This window comes from Bombina bombina, chromosome 6 (assembly GCF_027579735.1).
Source record: "Bombina bombina isolate aBomBom1 chromosome 6, aBomBom1.pri, whole genome shotgun sequence".
Lineage (NCBI taxonomy): Eukaryota > Metazoa > Chordata > Amphibia > Anura > Bombinatoridae > Bombina > Bombina bombina.
This window is the reverse complement of record NC_069504.1, coordinates 441,016,420-441,040,733: the sequence shown is the minus strand read 5'-3', so window position 1 is coordinate 441,040,733 and position 24,314 is coordinate 441,016,420. Positions and strand designations below refer to the sequence as shown.

Here is a 24,314-nt window from a genome sequence, read left to right as displayed (position 1 = left end):
TGTAGATGAGGGTGCCACGGAGGATGGTGTTGTGGTTGACCTGGATCTTGAAGTGTAGATGTTCTAGGCCTGGTGAGTGGTCGTCAGAGCTGTTTGCAACTTGGATGGTGTGTTTGTGGATGATGGCGATGCCTCCCCCATGTCGGTTGCTGCAGTCTTTGTGGCAGATCTTGTAGCCTTCGGGTATTGCAGTGGCGATATCCGGCGCTGATGTGGGGTTTAGCCAGGTCTCGGTGAGGAAGGCGACGTCTGGGGAGGTGGAGTCTAGCAATTTACAGATTTCGAGGGCGTGCTTGTGGATGGAGCGGGTATTGAGGAGGATGCAGTTGAGGTAATTGCGGCTGTTTTTGGGTGGGTTAGTTGGTTGGGTTGTGGTCCGGAGGGAGGGGAAGGAGCAGTTGCGGCAGGTAAAAGGTCAGAAGGTGTTGGTCAGGGATGCGTGGTGGCAGGCAGACGATCTACCGGTGTTGACAATAGCATATGTGAAAAGTGTACATGACAGTGGCAGTTCCAGAAACCTTATTATAGGGGGGCAAACATGCCTGAGTTTAGTTGTGGGTGGAGGCATAGTTATGGGTGTTCCATGGACAGGGCCAGGCCAGGGAGAGTCACAGGTGTTCTGAGAGCAGAGGCAGATGGTCTGGGGTTGTGATTAGGTAATTGTGGAATGTGGCCTATAGCCTAAAAGGATAGGAGCAGGAATAGTCATTTTTATCTTTTCACCCCCTCCAGTGGGTGTATAAAATAGTAGACTGAGGGGTCGATTTATGAAGCAGTGGATGCTGCTTCTGACCCTCATCGCTCAGGTCCACCTGAAGCGGAAGTTAAGAAGCAGCGGTCATAAGACCACTGCTCCTTAACTCGTCTGCCACCTCTGAGGTACGATCGGGTCGATAGACACCTCTGCTAGTCGCCGATTGGCAGCAAATGTGCAAGGGGCAGTATTGCACAAGCATTTCACAAGAAATGCTTGTGCAATGATAAATGCCGACAGCGTATGCTGTCAGCATTTATTATCAATGTGCGGCGGACATGATTCGCTACAGCGGATCATGTCTGCCCGCACATTAGTAAATCGGCCCCTGAGTGTGGTTTGCTTGCTCCCTAACAAGAACTGATACTGGTACATGAGCTGTTTGTATAATTAGTTATATGTACTGTATACTTGTATGTGTACTTTATATATGTATGTATTTATTTATGTGTACTTTATATATGTATGTATTTATTTATGTGTACTTTATATATGTAGGTATTTATTTATGTATGTGTACTTTATATATGTATGTATGTACTTATATATGTGTTATTTATATATGTATGTATTTTTGTATGTGTACATTATATATGTAACTATTTATATATGTGTCCTTTTTATATATATATATATGTGTATTTAGCAAAGTAGATAAGCAGAAGCACACACTGGACTTCAGAATACTGTGTACAAAAATACTATGTACAAAAATATTTATTTGTGACGTTTCGGGACCTCAAACGTCCCTTCTTCTTATGTATGTATTTATATATGTGTCATTTATGCATATATGTATTTATGTATGTGTACTTTATATATGTATGTATTTTTGTATGTACCACCTCTGTTACAGTGTGTAAGAATACTTAAAGGGACAGTCTAGTCCAAAATAAACTTTCATGATTCAAATAGGGCATGTAATTTTAAACAACTTTCCAATTTACTTTAATCACCAATTTTGCTTTGTTCTCTTGGTATTCTGAGTTGAAAGCTAAATTTAGGAGGTTCATATGCTAATTTCTTAGCCCTTGAAAATCGCCTCTTAGCTTTATGCATTTTGACAGTTTTTCACCACTAGAGGGTGTTAGTTCATGTGTGTCATATAGATAACACTGTGCTCATGCACGTGGAGTTACCTAGGAGTCAGCACTGATTGGCTAAAGTGCAAGTCTGTCAAAAGAACTGAAATAAGGGGGCAGTTTGCAGAGGCTTAGATACAAGGTAATCACATAGGTAAAAAGTGTATTAACATAACTGTGTTGGTTATGCAAAACTAGAGAATAGGTAATAAAGGGATTATCTATCTTTTAAAACAATAACAATTCTGGTGTAGACTGTCCCTTTAAACTCCAGTGTGAAGATGCAGAATTTCAATAACCAGGAGACTTGTGAATGGTTAAAGTAAGAGAAAGGCGTTGAAGAGAGATTAAGGGAAAGGTGGAAAACAATACCATGGTGAGTAGTAACCATGCTATTGTAATTGTATCCAGCAGTTTAATATCCCTTTAAGTAAATACAATAGTATATGTGAAAAGTGTACATGACAGTGGCAGTTCCAGAAACCTTACTATAGGGGGGCAAACATGCCTGGGTTTAGTTGTGGATGGAGGCGTAGTTATGGGTCTTCCATGGGCAGGGCCAGGCCAGGAGAGTCACAGGTGTTTTGAGAGCAGAGGTAGATGGTCTGGGGTGGTGATTAGGCAATTGTGGAATGTGTCCTTTAGCATAAAAGGATAGGAGCAGGAATAGTCATTTTTTTTTCTTTTCACCCCCTCCAGTAGGTATATAAAATAGTAGACTTAAGAAGCAGCGGATGCTGATTCCAACCCTTATCACTTCAGGTCCACCTGAAGCGGAAGTTAAGAAGCAGCGGTCATAAGACCGCTGCTCCTTAACTCGTCCGCCACCTCTGAGGTGGCAGGCAGCAATCAGCCCGATCGGATACAATCGGGTCGATGAACACCCCTGCTAGCGGCCAATTGGCAGTGAATGTGCAGGGGGCGGTATTTTACAAGCATTTCACAAGAAATGCTTGTGCAATGATAAATGCCGACAGCGTATGCTGTCGGCATTTATCAATGTGCGGCGGACATGATGTATGTATTTATATATGTGTACTTTATGTATGTATGTATTTGTGTATGTGTACTTTATGTATGTATTTATATATGTATGCATTTATGTATGTGTACTTTATATATGTATGTATTTATTTATGTGTACTTTATATATGTATGTATTTATTTATGTGTACTTTATATATGTAGGTATTTATTTATGTATGTGTACTTTATATATGTATGTATTTATTTATGTGTACTTTATATATGTAGGTATTTATTTATGTATGTGTACTTTATATATGGATGTATGTACTTATATATGTGTTATATATATGTTATATATGTATGTATTTATGTATGTGTACGTTATATATGTATTTATATGTGTGTCCTATATATATATATATATATATATATATATATGTATTTATATATGTGTCATATATATATATTTATATATATATATATGTGTGCATATATATATATATATATACTGTATATATGTATTTATATATGTGTCCTTTATGCATGTATGTATTTATGTATGTGTACTTTATATATGTATGTTTTTATACATGTGTACTTTATATATGTATGTATTTATATACTGTATGTGTACTTTCTTACATCATTCTATGAAAATCTGTGAAAAGCCTATAAAAACTCACAAAAGTGCCGCAGCTGTGCATAATAGTAAAATAAGCCTTTGATATATTAAGATTTTGTTTGTGTTTTTTAATAAAAAAGTACTAAAGAAAATTCATCATTACATTTGTATACTACATTTACTTTTTTAAAGGGATGCTAAACCCACATTTTTTCTTTCATGATTCACATAGAGCATGCACTTTTAAGCAACTTTCTAATTTACTCCTATTATCAATTTTTCTTCATTCTCTTACTATCTTTATTTGGAAAAGCTGAAATGTAAGGTTAGGAGCCGTCCCATGTTTGGTTCAACACCTGGGTGTCTCTTGCCAATTGGTGACTACATTTAGCCACTAATTAGCAAGTGCTACCCATGTCTGAACCAAAAATTTGCCAGCTCTTAAGCTTAATTTCCTGCTTTTTCAAATTAAAGTGAAAGTAAGCTTATATCTTAAGCTCTGCAGATTTACATAAATGATTAAAAAACATTAGCAGTTTCATTCATGATATTTTTAAATTGTGCACATAAATACCCTTTTCGCCGCATGTAACCGCATATTTTTGTCCTCTTCAATTCAGCCCGTCTCTGCTGAGTCACTTTATTTCCTGGTCATGTTGTTTGTATTTACCAATTGACTTTCTGGCCGATCGGCGGCCAGAAAGCTACGTCACAGCCTGCTTGCATCGAATGCGCATGCGCAGAGTCCAATAAAAGCAAATTGATGTCAGTCGCGCGTTCACAATTCCCGCATGCGTATTCCAGACGATCATTTGCTGCCAAGATTTTCAGCGTCGCGCATGTGCATTTGGACGCCGTTCGCCGATTAGCGCATGCGCAATAGTTACCAATATCGTGAACGAGCTTTGAAGACTACGTGTAGAGCGGGTGGGACCGCTCTATACGTAATGAATACAAAATCCAGGAAGAGGAGGGTGGGAGGAGTAAAGCCAATAACGGTAGGGAAATAAATAAGGTAAATATAAATGATTAGATCCAAGTAAAGGCAAAAAAAAAACGGCGAAAATTATATATTGAACATATAGAGTATTAGGATATATTGCAATGAGGAATACTTTACTTTCACTTTAAGATAGCAAGAAGATAAATAAAAATTGATAATAGGAGTAAATTAGAAAGTTTCTTAAAAGTGCATGCTCTATCTGAATCATGGAAGAAAAAAAATGGGTTTAGTGTCCCTTTAAAGTTTATTCAAAAATAAATAAAAATTAATGGGAAAATGTATGTTTGTGTGCTGAATAAAACTACTTTTTGTTTTCATGCTTGTGGAGCCATGTTTATATCCAGCAACAGAGCTGGGGAAGTTGTGAAAGACGTATATATCAGCCAAAAAAGCAACACATTCTTAAGAATTTCCATCTAGTTTGAATCTCAGTTTAGAATTATAGGAAACTGAGTTTAAGCATATTTACAGCGATACTAAAGCCCAAATTTTTTCGTTCATGATTCAGATAGAGCATGCAATTTTTAAGCAACTTTCTAATTACTCCTAATATCAAATGTTCTTTATTCTCTTGCAATCTTCATTTGAAAAACAATAATGTAAGCTTAGGAGCCAGGCCATTTTTGGTTCAGAACCTGGGTTGCACTTGCTGATGGTGGCTAAATGTAGCCACTATTCAGCAAGCGCTATCCAGAGTACTGAATCAAAAAATGGGCCGACTCCTTAGCTTACATTCCTACTTTTTCAAATAAAGATAGCAGTGAGGACAAAGACAAATTATAATAGGAGTGAAATACGAAAGTTTGCTTAAAATGCATTGCGTCTATCTGAATCATAAAGAAAAAAATGGGTTTAGTATCCCTTTAATGCTGAAATTATATAAATGATAGAATTTTTCTGAGTTTAAAGCCAACAATAAATGCGATTTGTGTAAAAGTTGGATTGTTCCATTTTCTAGCCTACGATGTATTCAAAATACTGCCAATATATATAATGATCAATTTTTTTTATATTATCATTTGTGTAAAAATAGTTTTGTTCTGTGTACAATTTTCTTCAAAATACTGCCTACATAGAGTATACCATTATTAGTAAATTAATATTACTAGTATTATTATTATTATTATTATTTTCTTGATCTATAACATACCAACAGATTCTGCCATGCTATAGATGAGATAAAGCAAATTAAGACAGGGAAGGAATATGAGGGACAAAAGATTACATAGCCCTGTTCCCGTAAAGAGCTTACAACCTAAGTGATAGTTGGATGTCTACATGTAAAAAATGGTTAAAAAAGCTGAATTATGTTTTTAACATACAGTATACAAACAGTGTGTAGTTTGTGATGCCTATACAAAAACAGTATAGTATACAGCATATACTATTATTTGTGTGTGTAGATAACTAAGTATCAGTATACTACTTACTTAAAACATAAATAGCCTTTAATTGACATTTGTGTGTGTATATATATATATATATATAATATATATATATATATATATATATATATATATATATATATATATATATATATATATATATATAATATATATAATTTTTACACATGATAGAAAAATGTGGAGTGCAATGTCCCTTTAAATCATTGTAGAAATCATCACATTTAATTATGTATTGTACATTAAAATAGGTGTCAGAACTGAGAACTGACATATTTATGTAATGTAAATTACTATATAATTCTAAATCCTTAATATTATTGTTATAGTTATTATTATATTTATATCTAAAGAAAACTGAATATGTTTAATAAACTTGATACTCTAAAAAATAATAATCTAAATGATTGATTCACTGGACAACTCACTTGTATAGCTAATCTTTTATCCCTTTGCCTTACTTCTCTGCATACAGCTGGTATTTTGGGATGAAATTGGATTGGGATTTGCTTTCAGCAGGAAGCTCTTCCATTTTTGTAGAGTTTATTTCATGGTGTGATCTCCTAAGGGCTTAAATATAAATCTACTGCCTCTATCCAAGACACGTGCACCTACAGCACCATAGCTTGGACCCTTGCTGGATTTACCAATAGAGGATTTACCCTCATCTATAGAAACGGGATAAGCCCCAATGCAAAAGAACCCTAGTGAATCACTTCCAGGAGATCTCATACATAATGTGGAATTAAAAAAGCGTATTGCATGCCCTGGGTGTGATAGTATTCATTCTGTTAGAAACACACTAATAAAACATATGCTTTGGTGTTTTATAAATTATTCAATTAAGCATAATTACTTCCTGTTAAAGACTGACAGACCCCAAAAACAACCATAAATAGATATATAGCTAGATATAATATATATATATATATATATATATATATATATATATATATATATACATAAATATATATATATATATATATATACATATACATACATAAAAATATATATATAAAAATATATGCGCATATATATAAATATATGTATATACATAGATTTTACGATTTCATAAATGTAACAAATAGTTTAACTTTTATTTTTGTTATTAGTACTATATAAAGTTAACACTACTGTCTGTCAATCATATTTCATACTGATATTTAAAGGGCTAAAATGGCCATATTTTATATATATATATATATATATATATATATATATATATATATATATATACACACACACACTGAAAGAGAGAGGGATGCAGTGAAAAAGTTCAATTAGTACTGTATTAAGTTAATTATACTGGCTGTTAATAATATTTAAATAGATCCATTTGTTGATAGATAGCTGAAAGATCATAGATAGATAAATAGATAGATAGATAGATAGACACACACAGATAAAGAGAGAGAGAGAGAGAGAGAGAGAGGGAGGGGGGAGAGTGAGAAAGAGAGAAATAATAATAATAATGTGTTATGGCAAGACTGTTACAATTTATAAATAATTATGAATTCTTATGGCAGATAGAATAAAAACAATGGATCTATAGTTTTCACAATATTTGTGTACACTGCAGATATGTTTATTTAATTTGTGTTAAATATTCTGTTAATGTCTATATTGTTTCCATTTCTTGTGTATAGATGGGTATTTACAGAAAGGGTTGAGATTGCAACAGACTGATGTGTAAAAAGGAGTAATTACAGTAAGGTGGATCTATGCCTTATCTTTATTCCATATCAGACAAATTGAAGGTACCAGTGAAACTGTAATTACCATTTTTTTAACAAACAAAAGTTTATCCTTTCTGAGAATTGTAGCTTTTAGACAAGAGCTTCAGGCACCCACCTGTCAGCTTCCTACCCAACTGTCACTTTTATTGATCCATTTAATCCCCTTTCTCTGGAAATCTGTTGCAGGATAATATATGGCACAATAAAAGAAAAACACAATTCTACAGTAGCTGGGGTACCCCATCAGGTAGCTTCATATTGTAATTGTGTGCTTGAATTTCACTACTTTTTCACTACATTTTAGCTGGGACAAAGAAGCCAACCAAGCTGTACCATTTGTAGTGTTTATGCACTTTAATGTTAGCAAAGAAGCAAACGTGAGCAATTTTTAAAAATGTAAAAAATTTATTTTCAGATCTGTAATACAAAAAAATTGATAACAATTACATAATAGAATAAAATCTCTATATACAAAAAATACATTTTCATATGAATGAAACATTTCGAATAAATTAAACTACCTATCAATTCCTTAGTCTGAGAACTCCGTGTCTACAGGATTGAGCCCTAGTCTATAGCGAGGAAGCAGTACTGGAGGTCACAATAAATAATGCATGAAGCCAACTACTTGTTTTCCTTTCAAGTCTTTTCATTGTATTGTCAGAGCGTCCAAACCTAATTTTCATGCTCATTTTTCTTCGTGAGAGTTTTACAAATTGTAAAATTGACTTTTCACCCAGTCTGCATTAGAAATTTTGACTTTGTTTTAGTAAGCGTCTTGAAGAGGTCGTCGGCCCAGTTTTAAAGAAAGCAACAACAACAACAAAAAAGTTTTTTTGTGGCATTCAGAAAGTGCAAAATAGAGAAAACCATTAAAAGCCTGCACATCAATAGTGATCAATTCTGCTTCACATTTGACATTATGGCATGGACATTTGGACAATGGTTTTATCAGAGTTTAAAGGGCATAATTTTTTTTTCTGTGAGAAAACCATTTTACTATTCTTATTGACTGAATTATAGCAAATATTCAGTTGTATGTTAAGATTTACCTTAGGTTCTATATGCCTTATTACAATACACATAATAGTAAAATACAATGGTTCTTTTTAAGGCGCATATATAATGTAACAAAAAATAAATAAATAAAACACTTAGTGGTACTGGGCAAAAACATGAAGAACTGTGAATAATATTGTGTGAGAATGTTTGTAGTGAGAAGAGATTATCTGTATGTCCATAATAACAGTCTTCAGACATAGCTGGGCTGCTGGGATTAGAAGTGCAGGCTGAGTAGGATGAAGATGTTGAAGATGGGGAATCAGAATACATCCAGGATCCTGCATCACTTCCAGGGCTGGGTGGTGCTGCAGGCCTTGCATACCCTGGGAGAACAAGCTCTTTCGGAGACTTTTCCTTAGCTTGGTCAGCCAATCTTAAGGTTTCAGAGAGAGCCCAGATGTAGTTATTGGCAAAACGAAGAGTTTCAATCTTAGTGAGTTTAGTGTCATCTGGAAAAACAGGGCAAAATGCTTCTGAGCTCATCCAAGGCTGAGTTAAGGTTGTGCATTCTATTTCTCTCCCTGTCATTTGCCTTTACCCTCCTGGTCTTTTTGATAGCATGAAGAACAACCTCATTTTTCACTTTTGATCTGCCTCTTTTCTTTCTCTTTTCCTTTTCCTCTTCACATTTTTCTGGTGTTTCAGCTGGAGATGAGAGGTGCCCGGAAGAAAAGGGAGATGGGGTGTGAAGACTGTAGCAATCTTCATCATCTGAATGAGAGAAAGACATCCGGCTGCTAGTCTCATAGTCAGAGTAGGCTCCCTCCATAGTGTATGATATTCTGTAAAAAAAACAAGAGCACACTTAATTTAGTAAAATGCCAGATTGTCATAAAGTATTAAAGGAGCCTATTATAATACAGCAGACAAGAACATTATGATCTTCATATTAAATGGGAAAAAATATTTATTTCTAGAAAAAAAGTTATAAAATTAAATCTGCTGGTTTAATATTAGTTGATAAACAAATGTTACTTAAGTGAAAAAAAAATAAAAAATAGCTTAAGTAGAGAATATACTTAAAAATATAAAACTAACTGAACATTTGATTTAAAATATGAGGAAAAGGACATATCCCAGCATGATATATGAAAAGAGCTGGCTCTCCTCTCATGTAAATGGCAAGAGGCTTTCCTGTTGCAGTACTTACATTCAGTTAAAGTGGTGCTGTAGAAAGAAAGAAGAATAGTTGAAATGAGAAAAACTTCAGATCCTCTTGTGCTTAAAGGGACACGCGACTGCCCTTGTCTTTGAAGTGATCTCTGCTGCTATCAGCTCGTGTGAGCAGTGAGTTTGGCACACGACTGGCCTCAGACACGTTATATACTCTGTAAAACAATAGTCCCCCCCCTTCTAACCCCCTGGCCTGGAGAATGAATGAATCAAGGCATCAGGTCTGCCTTGTGCTGCATTCACCCTGATTTGCATAATTTATGTTCCAAGTGTCCATTCTCTTCCAGGAGTGTGCCTATAATTACAGCTGACCAATCACAGCCCAGCAACGTATCTCTGACACATGAGCTATCACTAGGATAAGCCTACTTGTTTGAGCTTCATTAGTCTATTAAAAGAAGAAGCTAAAGGAAAGAAAAAGAAAAAAAAACATTAAGAACAAAGTGATTTGCCTGCAGGGCAGAGCACATTCCGAATAGGTTCTTTAGGCTTTACTTTAGAAACTCCTCTAGTTTTATGTACTTTTTATAAATAACTGCTAACATCAATTTCTTTCTTTCTTTCTCTGTTTCTTTCTTTCTCTCTTCCTTTTCTCTTTAAGCTTTCTTCTTATAATAATTATATAAAATGATCAAATATCTTAATAATCATAGAAACAATTGATATAGGTTTAAAAGTAAACAACTGATATAGGTTTAAAAGTAAACAACTGATATAGGTTTAAAAGTAAACAACTGATATAGGTTTAAAAGTAAACAACTGATATAGGTTTAAAAGTAAACAACTGATATAGGTTTAAAAGTAAACAACTGATATAGGTTTAAAAGTTTAATAGTATTTATTTTATTGAGGTACTGGATACTGAACAAAATAATATATATATTTAGATGCTTTATTATGTTTTGTAACAACTCACTTTATTGCATAATGCAAACTAAACTATTTTAAGAACTATTTACCTATTCAAAATATTAAAACTGACTATCTAGGAAGGGAGCCAATTAAGGGATTAGTCATGACAAGAAAAAAGGGATATTTTTGGCAGCAAAGAAAAACTGGTGATTTCTAGCTGTTGCTTACATGTACAGTAGGTGAGATAAGACAGGTGTGGGATTTAGTAGAGAGACGTAAATAAGAGGGCATTCTTGATCATCAGCGCCTTGGCCCTTTCCTGCACGAACTCCATTGCCAGAGTCATTTCAAGGGGCTGGTGATCAAACATGGGTGCTGTCATGTTTGTTAAGGAGGCTGCCCATTGAGTGGTTGTAGGCAGTAATTAATAGTGCTTGGTTAGGGAGCAGTTTGTTTGGGAGGGCACAGCGAGGCACGAGAATTCAACATATGGGTAGATAGAAGTCAGAGGTGTATAAAAGACTCCTTTGGAGGGATGTGAAAATCATATAGGGCCAGGTTATAAGCGCAAAATATCGCTTTTTCTAAAGTGATATTTGAGCTCCACTTTGTAATACTAGTGCACGCAAATGTGTGCTGGTATTATAGGTGAGGTGCAATGTGAACGCGACCTCACGTTCGCATTGCACAGAAGCATTTAGCTCACAAGAAGGTGCTTCCATAGGCTCCAATGAGAGCCTCATTCTCATGCCTTCAGACACGGCATGAGAACTAGTGCAGCAAAGGGGTTAGGTCGCAAAGCGATGGGCAGCAAATATAAATATATATGTATATGAATATATAGATATATATTTATATGTTTATATGTGTATATACACGTTAACACAAAGATATATGTATATAAGCATATACATATATATTTACAGGGAACACACAGTTTCCATAGACCACTTTTTTAACACCCCACAGCCACCGACTTTAGCCCCCAAAATCTGCTAAGTGCAGTTTGTTTGTTTGTTTTTTAAGTGCTACTTTTTTTTTAAAAAAAAGAAAAGAAAACTAGCACTTAAGTTTGGGGGCAGTTGGGGGACATTTAGAAAATTAACCAGAGGCCTGACCTCTGGTAATTTTCTGAGCACTAATTGCTACCGCAAGCTCAGCTCACGCAATAACCATCCACTTGTAATGGTTGGTTATCGTGCATCCACAAACAGGATAATTTAGCGTACTACTTTTAATCTAGCCCATAATAGGGTATGTGTATAGGAAGAAAATGAATCAAGAAGGTAGCAGGAAAGTCAGAAAAACAGGGTGGCTGATTTTAGAGCATCCGCAAGAATTACACATTTGTATATTAATGATGGGGTGTCAGATGCCATAAATGACATATTCATGAAAGACATAAGGTAATTAGTAGGTAACTTCCTAAAGGAAGGGTCACAGTAGGGACTAGAATTTAGTTAAGAAAATGTCCTGTTCTTAGAGGTGGCAAAATTGCAGGCTGGTCTGCAAGTGAAGTGATGATGGGGGGAGCCTTGTGGGTACTGAGTCTGGGAGTGGTGGCTGTTGGTCAAACTCAGGCGGTCTCCATAGTCCACATGTGGGGTCCTGTCCTGTTATTTAACAATGACACCTCTAGTTGGCACGTGATTGAGCTATTTAGCAGCATGTACAAAACATTTTTTCAATGTTCATTCATTGATGTTGTATTGAATAATTTCTAATAATGCTGCATTTCATTTGAATAATGCTGCATTTCATTTGAATAATGCTGCATTTCATTTGACTAAACCACTTATACTGCAGATATTTATAAACGTATTAAGTTTAATAATTTTTTTAAGGTTTGGCGTTACAGGAATGTGTACCTAGTGTTATAAAGACACTAAATTTATCTACTGACTCCCTAGGAAGGGAGCACATTCAGGGATTGACCTTAACAGAAGCAAAGGGCTGTTTTTGTTGTAGGAATCAGAGAAAAATAATGGGGGGGGGGGGTTCTAGCTGCAGCCTATGTGTAAGTGAGATAAGACATGTGTGAGTTTTCAGGTGAGGTGGAGAGGGGAGTAGTTAAGAGAACATAAAGGGCAGGGTGGACAGGAAGTTCATGTGAGCAGTGAGTTTGGCACACGACTGGCCTTAGACACTTTGTAAAAAACAAAACAAAAAAAACAACAATAGTCCTCCTCCTCTAACCCCCTGGCCTGGAGAATGAATGATTCAAGGCATCAGGTCTGCCTTGTGCTGCATTCTCCCTGATTTGCATAATTTATGTTCCAAGTGTCCATTCTCTCCCAGGAGTGTGCCTATAATTACAGCTGACCAATCACAGCCCAGAGCTGTATCTTTGACATGTGAGCTATCACTGGGATAAGCCTACTTGTTTGAGCTTCATTAGTCTATTAAAAGAAGAAGCAAAAAGAGAGATTTTTTTTAAGGAACAAAGTGATTAGCCTGCAGGGCAGAGGCATGTTTCGAATAGGCTCTTTGGGGCTTATAGTAGGAATTACTTTAGTTGTATGTACTTTCCTTATATGAATGTATCTTCCTCTTTAAAAAAAAAGGGAAAAAAAACCTTTTAAAATCATGTTTTATTATGTTTTGTAGCAAACCATGTTATTGCAAACTAAACTCTTTCAAAATATTAAGAGTATTATATCAAATTTAGTACTGATTCTTCCTTTCTAGTACTCATAATTATTTGACAAAATCGAGCAACTTTGTTGCATTTGTTTTGCCCTAGAATTGTAGGTGGAAACGTTGATAAATAGCTTCCCAAGAATAGATGTTTTTTTAATTTTACTGTTTAGTTAAAGGGATAAGAATTTCAAAATTAAATTTGCATGATTCAGAAAGAATGTGTTGTTTTAAGACACTTTTAAATTCACTTCTATTTTCAAATTTACTTTTTTCTCTTGGTGTCTTTCGTTGAAAAAGAATACTTATCCTACACTAGTGGGATTAAATTGGTGCCTGCACACCTTTGTCTCTGGTAATTGGCTAACAAGCTATGATCAGCTAACTCCCAGTAGTGCATTGCTGCCCCTTAAAAAAGGATATCAAAAGAATGAAGCCAATTTGATAATAGAAGTAAAATGCAAAGTTGTTTATAATTGAATTTTCTATTTGAATACTGAAATAACAAAATTGGGGTTCATGTCCCTTTAAAGATTCAAAATAATTGTAGCAGATTTAGGGGAGAAAACTATAAGTTGTTCTCAGTAGGTTCTGGTCCCTTATAACTCCTTTGCTGCTTGCTTCAGGTGCTCCCCAAGTTAAACGTGGGACCGAACTATAATCATTTTATATTTATTCTAAGATTCTGTCTGATGTCATAAATAGGGAGAAGTTATTCTCTACCTGGCTATCCTTGTTTGTAATTCAAATGCTCAGCATTTTGGTTTATTGTGTGACTATTTTAAATAAAAATATAAAACATCTATGAAAACAATTATTTGTTGGCTAAATTTAGCAGCAAGCATTGCTGATACGATTTTTGAATTTCTCTAAAATTATTTTTAAATAACGTTAAGTTTTATTTTAAGAAAACGTGATTTCAAAATTGCATTACAGGACATGGTTTTCCAAGCCTTTATTTTAAAGGGACACTGAACCCAAATTTTTCTTTCATGATTCAGATAGAGCATGCAATTTTAAGCAACTTTCTATTTTACTCCTTTTATCAAATTTTCTTCATTCTCTTGGTATCTTTATTTGAAAAGCAAGAATGCAAGTTTAGATGCTGGCCCATTTTTGGTGAACAACCTGGGTTGTCCTTGCTGATTGGACAGAACCAATAAAAAAAGTGCTGTCCATGGTACTGAACCAAAAATTGTCTGGCTCCTTAGCTTATATGCCTTATTTTTCAAATAAAGATAGCAAGAGAATGAAGAAAAATTGATAATAGAAGTAAATTAGAAAGTTGCTTAAAATTGCATGCTCTATATCTTAATCATGAAAGAAAAAAAATTGGGTTTAGTGTCCCTTTAATGAAAATCTTGCCAAGTCTTGATCTAGTAGTGTGCAAAAGCAAGTTATTCAGGAATATCTGGATAGTTGGACCTCTCACTATATACTAAAATATAATGAAACTATATTTTTATACAATGTGTTTTAAGCATTTGTAATTTTATTTGCATTTTTTTTATATTTTTAAACTTTATTTGCACAGGGAAAAGTTAACAAATATCAGTTTTGATTTATAGCCAATGCTACTGTTAGCAAAAGTTTAAGGTAGATTCACTTCTGTTAACATTGTTCCTTCCTTCAATAAAGATTAAAAAGCTTTTGTTTTTTTAATTATACCAGCAATTAAGTACTGAATGCAAAAGGCCTACATACAAAATAAAGGTTTTAAAACCATTTAAAATGCCACTTTACTAATGATTTGCAAAACTACTTTAAAACTCTGTTGAGTATGTCTATCTTATTTCTCTTAATTGTGGCTTATTATTTCTAGCTGGAAATTGATTTGCCCACTGCTTTAAAGGGACATTAAACATCAATGGCCAGATTACGAGTGGAGAGCAAACTTTAACGCGCAAGCGATATGGGTTTTCACGATTGTTTGTGTGTAAGTTAAATTGCGCTGGTATTACAAGTTAAAAATAAACGTGATTGCTGGAGCGCAAGCGCAATTTACGCTACAAAGATTGCCGCATCCTCAGAGCTGTGGTTAACTGTTTGGCGAAACAAACAAGTGTCACAAAACACATCAAAAATACATTACAAAGTACAGTTACACTCCTAACAACACCACCTAAAAAAATTATTCAAAAGAATATTGCATAAAAAGTTATAAAGATAGGAGATCTCAGGTGTTAGGAAAAAAAGGCAGGCAAACGGCTTTAGCATAGAGATACATACACATAAGTCTAGAGATTTAAATGTATGTATATATATATATATATATATATATATATATATATATATGCAAAAAAGTGTGTGCGACGCCGATCAATACATGAGGTGGGTCCTTATTTGGCAAAGGGTCTGTAATAGTATGTAGTATATACTACGTCTCAGTGTTAAATCCCAATAGTTCAATCTCAAAAGTTCAGCAATGATAGCTGGCGGTGTGAATGTAAATCAAAACAATTAGTTCAGCAATGATATGCTGGCAGTATGAATGTAAAACAAAACAACTAGTTGGAGAAGAACTGAAAACTGAGATATAAAAAGCTTGTATTTTAATATTCTTAAATCTAAAAACACACAAGCGCAAACAATGTTTGCTGATATTTACAAATTAAAACAAAATGACAGTTCTGGGTCTGTTGTGGTTCAATCCTGAACCCACAATGCTCCTGTGATTAGTATTAAAAGTTAGTATGCATTTAAAAAAATATCAAAAACATAAAGTTCCATTCCACAATATACTTCGAGCAATCTTTTAAACTTATCGGGCTATTTGCAGGAGATGGAAGTCTAGGTGCAAAGCTCCCATTCAAGGAGAGTAAGGCAATTCTGTAAAGGTAACAAAAACAGCACCAGTATGGGTCTCTGTGCTCCTGGATTGCTAAACCGGATGTGACATCACTCGCTGTGTGGCTCCATCCTTACGCGTTTCGTGAAACTCAATTCACTTCATCAGAGAGCAATCTGTTACCATCCTACTATATGAAACCTATATACACCCGGAAAGGGTGGTGTGGCTGGCTATTGAAGCGCTAACCTGAATGCTACAATGTATATATTTGGATCTTTGTATCGTTGATGTTTCCAATAAAAACACCTGAATAGGCTTCTAATGCTATCAAAAACAATCTATACAAAATGGTTACTACATACAGAGGTATAATTATATTCACAATTAGATCCACATAGTTTGAAGCCAAAAATGTGTTTATACTATTTATCCACATGTCACTTAAGTTAGACTTATAAATAGAGATAATATTCAATATATTTAAAATACTTAAAAGATGTATCGAAAAAATATCGAACAATATATATATATATATATATATATATGGCTTAAAGTAAATGTTTAAGATAAAACCACTTTGTGGTATGTGCAAAATATACCTAAAAATGTTCAAGATCATTTAGCTCTTTTTCAAAGCCCAAAGCCCTAATCTAAAAAAAATACACCCAATTTTTTTTTAAAAAAAACCTAACACTAACCCCAGAAGACTACTCACGGTTGCTGAAGTCCGGACATCCATCTCCATCCAAGCGGCGAGGTCTTCATCCAGGCGGCGAGGTCTTCATCCATCCCGGGGGCGTCTTCTATCTTCATCCTGGCGGCGCGGAGGCATCCTAGAAGCCGAAGACATCCTGCGCAGAGCGTCCTCTTTATACAGTCGTCGCCGTACACTGAAGTTGAATGCAAGGTAGCCTTTTCAAAATGGCTTACCTTGCATTCCTATTGGCTGATTTGAGTCTTCAAATTAAAATCAGCCAATAGGATGAGAGCTTCTGAAATCCTATTGGCTGATTTGAACATTTGTTTTGTTGTGTTATTATTTGTATTGCAGCATAGAGGTTTTATAGCGCTAACACATATCGTCCCTTTGTTTATATATATATATATATATATATATATTTATATATATACTGCAAAATAGATACGCACTAACTGGACTTTAAATAACAAAACGTGGTTTATTGTTGTGACGTTTTGGGGATCAAAACCTCCCCTTCATCAGACTTTTGATCTGATGAAGGGGATGGTTTGATCCCCGAAACGTCATGAAAATAAACCACGTTTTGTTATTTAAAGTCCAGTGAGTGCGGATCTATTTTGCAGTATTGAAAACCATTGTTCCTGACACCCTGGCCAGTCAATGAGGAGGTGAGAGTGCTTATCCCACAACTATTGCTTTATATATATATATATATATATATATATATATATATATATATATATATAAATATATGTTTTCCTGCATTAAAAATTACTTGCAGAGTCCATAGTGCTCAGAGGGAGTAAATTAGTTAATTTAATGAAAAAAAAAATATATAAAAATATATATATTTGTCTATATTTGTATATATGCATTTATGTATTTATATGTGTATATATATATATATATTTACAGACATATATACACATATAAACACATGAATACATATGTAAATAGAAGTGCAATAGAGCCCTTTGCTGATTAGTAAATGAAAACACAAAAACATATTTATGCAATATTCATATTTAATAAAGGTTTTAACTATGTATTTACTGTAAATATTTTACATGCCAATGTTCTGCACATAGCATAATAGCTTCTATGTATTTATAAATAGATATTCCTATATATATACAGTATCTGTATAAATGTATACCTATATATAATCATCTATATACAGGTATAAATATATTTTATACCAAAATACCATCAGATATATAAAAAAGAAGTATTTATGAATAAATAGAACATATTCTGCAATGTGCAGAACATTTGAATGTGATATATTCATATTTTCATGATGGGTTAGTATACATGAGAATATGTGATCGGGTTTGAGCGAGTGGGTTTTTTTTCCCAATGTTTTTGCTCCATTGACTTCTATGGGGGAATAGGTTATCCCGCGCGATATTGTAAGTTGGGTTAGCACGAGCTCAAATTTTTTTTTTACTTTCAACTCTTAATACCATCGCAACCCAACGTGCATAATTAGCGCTATAGTGAAAGTAATAATAATGCTTCACTTGTAATCTAGCCCTAAATAAATGCTAGTAAAAGAAAAAAAGAGAACAAATCAAATACACTTCCGCGCAGCTGAATACAGTATAAACAATGATGAAGGAGTCTTTAGACAATTTTTGTCAATATATTTAAGTTCTGAAGGTTGGTTTGGTATAAGAAGAACTAGGTAATAGATGTCCCCTTACCGGAGATTACCCCAATCATATGAGGTAATGTGTAGTCACGTAGATATTGTTGTCCGCAGTCCATCTAAGGATGGTTCGTGTCACTGCCAAGATTTTTTTCTCCTTTCTTTTTTTCCTCGTGCAGCCTTGTGTATGGAACTTGACTGTAAGAAACTTCCAAGGTATTTTAACTGTGGTCTTGGTGTTTCTTGAATGTATGGTACTTTCACTTGGGGTCCTCTGGTTAGTTACAGCTGAAAGAGAGCAAGTGTTAACCAGACACAGGAAACTACAACGGTAGCGGCATTCCTTGTGGTGACGACACTAGCAACAAGGACATGGAAACACAAGGAATCCAAACAGAACTACTATTACCTATAGGTAAAGACAGCAAGCTTTGTACTAATCTGTAGTAGCAATGAAGCGGAAGCATGAAGGCTCAGAAATGAGCTTTCTGTTTGGATTCTTTGTGTTTCCATGTCCTTGTTGCTAGTGTCGTCACCACAAGGAATGCCACTACCGTTGTAGTTTCCTGTGTCTGGTTAACACTTGCTCTCTCTCAGCTGTAACTAACCAGAGGACTCCAAGTGAAAGTACCATACATTCAAGAAACATCACTTTATAAAGTACTGGGGCGGGTAGGGTTAGGCTAGCCATCTGCATTACATGCAGACATGTAATCTGATTCACATTTTTTTCTGTGTTAAATGTAAAAAAAAAAGATATGTATAAAATTCACTTTTTTGTGGGGGGGTGGGAGGGGCCCTTCTTAGATTCTTGCACCTGGGCCCTGTGGTTTCTAGTTACGCCTCTGTATAGTACACTCACAGTACAATATAAAAACTTTTTTAAGAAACACTGCTCTAAAGTATGTCAGTAAAGTCATCATTTACAAGTAACTCACACAGCCCTTGTAGGTTAAAGTTAGCAAATCATTTGATTTGTAACCACAAGTTTATCGTGTCAATGAAATACAAAACACAATTGTATAAATGTCATGAGTCTGATATCAAATACCACTGATGTTATGGCTACAGTTGGTGATTTTAAATCACATTCTCTTCCTCCAACCACTTTCTTTATTTAGTAATATTTTTCTCTCTTGTTTGTTTTTGTTTTCAAAGTATATATATATATATATATATATACAGGTGGCCCTCGATTTACAACGGTTCAATTTGCACTGTTTCAGAATAACAACTTTTTTTTCAGTCATGTGACTGCTATTGAAAAGCATTGAGAAGCAGTGCATTGATTAAAATAGCCAGTAGGTAGAGCTGTCCGCATGTGTTGCAGCAAAGATATGCAAGCCAAGCAAGCTAAAATGAATCAGTATAACTAGACCTGAGCGATCATGCAGCTTTTATAGGAACAAGATCTTCTGGTCTATAAATCAGTCCAGATTGGAATGCATAGAAAGAATTGTTTGCAGAAAAATGCAAGTAAAGTGTGTGTTGTGTGATTATTTTATTAGATTTATAATGCTGTTTAGCAAATGTTTTTGTTTATGCAACTTAGTTTAATTATATATTCTGTGTTGTGTGATTATTTTATTAGGTTTATAATGCTCTTTAGCATTTAAAGTCTTCATTTCAAAGCTTTAAAAATAATGTATTAGGTGTTACTTCTGACAATTTTGAGAGGGGCCTGGAACCTAACTCCCTCACTTCCCATTGACTTACATTATAAACTGGGTTTCAATTTACAACGGTTTCGATTTATAACTATTCCTTCTGGGACCTAACCCCAGCGTAAACTGAGGGCTACCTGTATTTAAAAGATCCAATAATTGCACTCTCTGGATTTTAACCACAGCAACTTATAATGGGATGTTTCAGGGCATTCATTCTTCCTCAGTCTGAGGAAGGGGTGAATGCCCCAAAACATCACACATTAAAGTTGCTGGGGTTTAAATCCAGAGAGTGCAATTATTGGATCTTTTATACTGTGGTATTTTGCACCCTGATATTTCTGTATCTGGTCAAATAGGACAAGCCCAGGTACCACGTCAAGGTCTCTCCCAAAACCTGCGCCCCTAATACAGCCATACAAATGCCAGCTCTCAATCAAACAAACTTGGAACAGGTCAAGGGTTCACAGACTTATGTATTCAAACTAGAAATATACATAACACAGAAGGGGACTGCACTGTCAGACTGGACTGGGTACACATTCTATGACCCTGCAACATGCACAGCCCTGGGTGCTCAAAAGCACTCCCAGGTAGCTGTACCGTCCCCAGATTCCCAGGCAGTTAACCCCAGACAAGTCTGGGTGCAAGGCCTATGGGGAAAATTACAAAACAAATTAATACAACACACAGAGGAAGCCTAGCAATCACGTGCAAGTACTTAGCTAAGATTAAAAGCAAAACTGGAAGAGTTAGTTATTGCATCTGGCCAAATGGGACAAGCCTGGGTACCACGTCAAGGTCTCTCCCAAAACCTGGGTTCCTAATATAGCCAAACAATACATGCTCTAAATCAAACAAACTGTGAACAAGTCAAGGGTTCACAGACTTATGTAAGTCTCACTCACTTGCAAGTACTCGGCTAAGATTAAAAGCAATATGTATGTTTCTTATCTCATGTTTACTACATTTTTCCCTTAAAGGAACAGTGTACTGTAACATTTGGTTTCCATTTAATGTGTTTCAAATGACTTGTTATACTAGCTGCAGATTTTCAAACATATAGGAAATTATTATTATATTCCTTTATGTTTATTTTTGTACATGTAGTTGTTTCTGCTAATTGAAACCACAACCCAATACAGGGCTAGATTACAAGTGGCGCGCTACTGTTAGTGTGGGTCACAATAACTAATATCGTGACCAAGCTAATTTGCACACGTATTACAAGTTGAAAGTAAACGCGTTTGCTCAAGCACAAACTAAATTTGTGCACGTTGGGCTTGTACGAGTGAAGGTCTAGCATAAAGTGTAACGGTTAAAAAGAAATTGTGCACCAAACACAACATAAATACATTAAAATAAAGTGTATTATAATATAAATATTATTAAAATGTTTTATAAGGGTAAACAGGCAGGGTATATCACAAGGTGTTTGAAAGGAAAGGGTTATATTGTGTATAAATTAGGATGACCATATTGCCACTTTAAAAAGGGACACATATGAAAAATACATATGTCAGGGCTGTTTTCAGGGCTGTTTTAAAAAAATGTTTGTATAAGAACCCTGCCATGTATTTTTCATATGTGTCCCTTTTTAAAGTGGCAATATGGTCACCCTAGTATAAATATATATATATATATATATATATATATATATATATACATATATATATATATATATATATATAGTATATACATACAGTATATACATACAGTATATATATTATAAATATATATATATACACATATATTTATATATATATATATATATATGTCTATATATGTATATTTTTATCTTTATATATGTATATAGTTATGTGCTCACAATATCCGAAGTCCTGAAGTTAGCATGTCTCTTTAAGGGAGTACATGAATATTAACAAATTACACTACCTTCCTTTACTCTTTCAGCCCGTTATTGGCTTCTCTATAACAGTAGATGTTACAAAAAGGTCTCATCAATAAAATCTTTAGTGACAAATATCTACAAAATATCCTTAACTAATGCTTAAAGGGACACTAAACCAATTTTTCTTTATTCTCTTGCTATCTTTATTTACAAAGCAGGAATGTAAAGCTTAAGAGTCAGCCAATTTTTGGTTCAGAACCTGGGTTATGCTTGCTTATTGGTTTGCCACAAATAAGCAAGCTCAATCCAGGGTGCTGAACCTAAAATGGGCTGGTTCCTAGGCTTTAAATTCCTGCTTTTTAAATAAAGATAGCAAGAGAATGAAGAAAACTTGATAGTTGCAGTAAATTAGAAAGTTGCTTAAAATTGCATGAAAGAGAACATGTGGGTTTAGTATCCCTTTAAATCTGCAGTTTTAAACATAACTTTTTAGTAACCTTTTACTGTCTCTTTAAATGCAATGCACAAAAGACTGATATATGGGGCCTAGTGAGACATATAGAATGTATGATATCTGAAATGGCAAGACACACTATTTAGTAAAATAAATCAATAGCTTGTCTATTCTTTGTGCTGCAAAAAAATATATTAATATAACACTGCAGAATCTGTTGGCACTCTGCAATTAACTGAAAACAATAATAATAATAATAATTTTCTGAATTTAAAACAGCTCATATCAGAAATATGCTTTAGGCCTTACACTTTAAAACTCAACTTGATTAAATAAATTATACAAAAAACACTCTATTTTATAGCATTTAACAAGCAATATGAAATCTGAACTACAAGTTAGACTGACATAATGTCCTCTGATTCTCCAGCATTTAGTAATAGTAAAGTGAATTTGTCACATAATACATCTGACAAATGTAATGCACACAACCCCCTTTAGAGCTGGGGTTACAGTGGTGCAGTGAGGGCAAGTGTTAGCACAGAATAGTCAAATCTAAGGGTAGACAGAAGGTGCTTTCCCAGAGGACATATCACCCCCATGATTAAGATTTGGAGTCAGTTTACAGCTCAACTCCTTTAGGCTACAAAAGATTTTAGACTTCCTTCCATTTCATACAAACCAGCTGCCCATTGGATAACTTTTTTTAACTCAATTAACCCTATAACTTAAAAAATAACACAAAGTGACATTTACTGAGTGGTATCAAAAACTATTGTAACTAATTATCGATTACATCATCACTGTTTTTCTTCAAAGTGTACAGAAAGGGGGGTGATAATGTGTTTATGAACACCAATAACAAGAGGGGATATGAACATTCCAATCAAATCCAATCCAATTCCATATAAATATTTAATTATGAGTAGTAAACATATTGTAATGTGTTTGTTTTGACCACTTTCCTGTAATTTTAGTACATTTGTTTTTCTCAGTACCCCTAGAGAGAAATGTATGTATTCTATAGATTTATTATTAACATTGCCCCTGCAACATGCTAATATGTTATTGCATGATCGGTCAGTTATATTTGTAAATAATTTAAGATTCATACTAAATAAGATTTTAAAGAGTTATATCCATTAACTGCAAAACAATAAATATTTTGCATTTAAACACATCTAACACATTTATTTTGTATTTAAATCTTTTCCAATGCAGTGATTAATTGCTAGTATTTGCTATGCTGGTATAAAAAATTATTTTACTTTTAATGACTAACTAAATGGGGAGCTATTTGCATGCGTTCAGAATACTCTCTCTGCTATAATTGTGAATACCTTTGTACAGTTTATTATCTATATATATTTCTTTATAAAGAGGTATCCCCTATGATATATACTTTTCTTTCATGTCCAGTCAATGATGCCCCACAAAAATCTATTGCAATGCAGATGTATTTTTTATTTGGGGAAATTAAAATGTTTTAATGAGACAACCATAAAATCAACCATTAATTATTTTTTTTCAAGCAGATCTTGCTCCTTTTGAATTTCGGCCTATTTAGAAATAGTTTAGAGAGTAGCCTGCAGTTTTATTATTTCGCTTGTATTATGCACAGGAGTAGAGAAGTCATTTATAAATAATTACACAATGTTTTGGCTCTTTTGGTTTGTATAATATATCAAAGCGATTAGTACATGCATTGTCCCATTGTAAATGTCTTTTTTTCTCCTTTCAGTTTCACTTGCCTTGTCTTTTTTTCCAAACCTTTTTTTTAGAATTCTTTTGTATTCTTCATTCTTTTTCCTTGTTACAGTCCATTCTCTTTATTCTTATTCAAACACTCACAGCATGAGCAAAGAAAGCTACTTCTGTTTAATCATACTTTTATACCATAGCTTTCCAT

At 34.3% G+C, this 24,314-nt stretch overlaps 1 protein-coding gene across 1 annotated transcript; it reads right to left on the bottom strand.

Moving 5' to 3' along the window:
* Nucleotides 1–570: 570 nt before the first annotated feature.
* On the bottom strand, nucleotides 571–9,400 carry NEUROG1 (neurogenin 1). Its single transcript, XM_053719286.1, is given in 3 exon segments — nucleotides 571–681; nucleotides 8,734–9,087; nucleotides 9,089–9,400. Coding segments are annotated over 3 exon segments (777 nt in total).
* Between the last annotated feature and the right edge of the window lie 14,914 nt (nucleotides 9,401–24,314).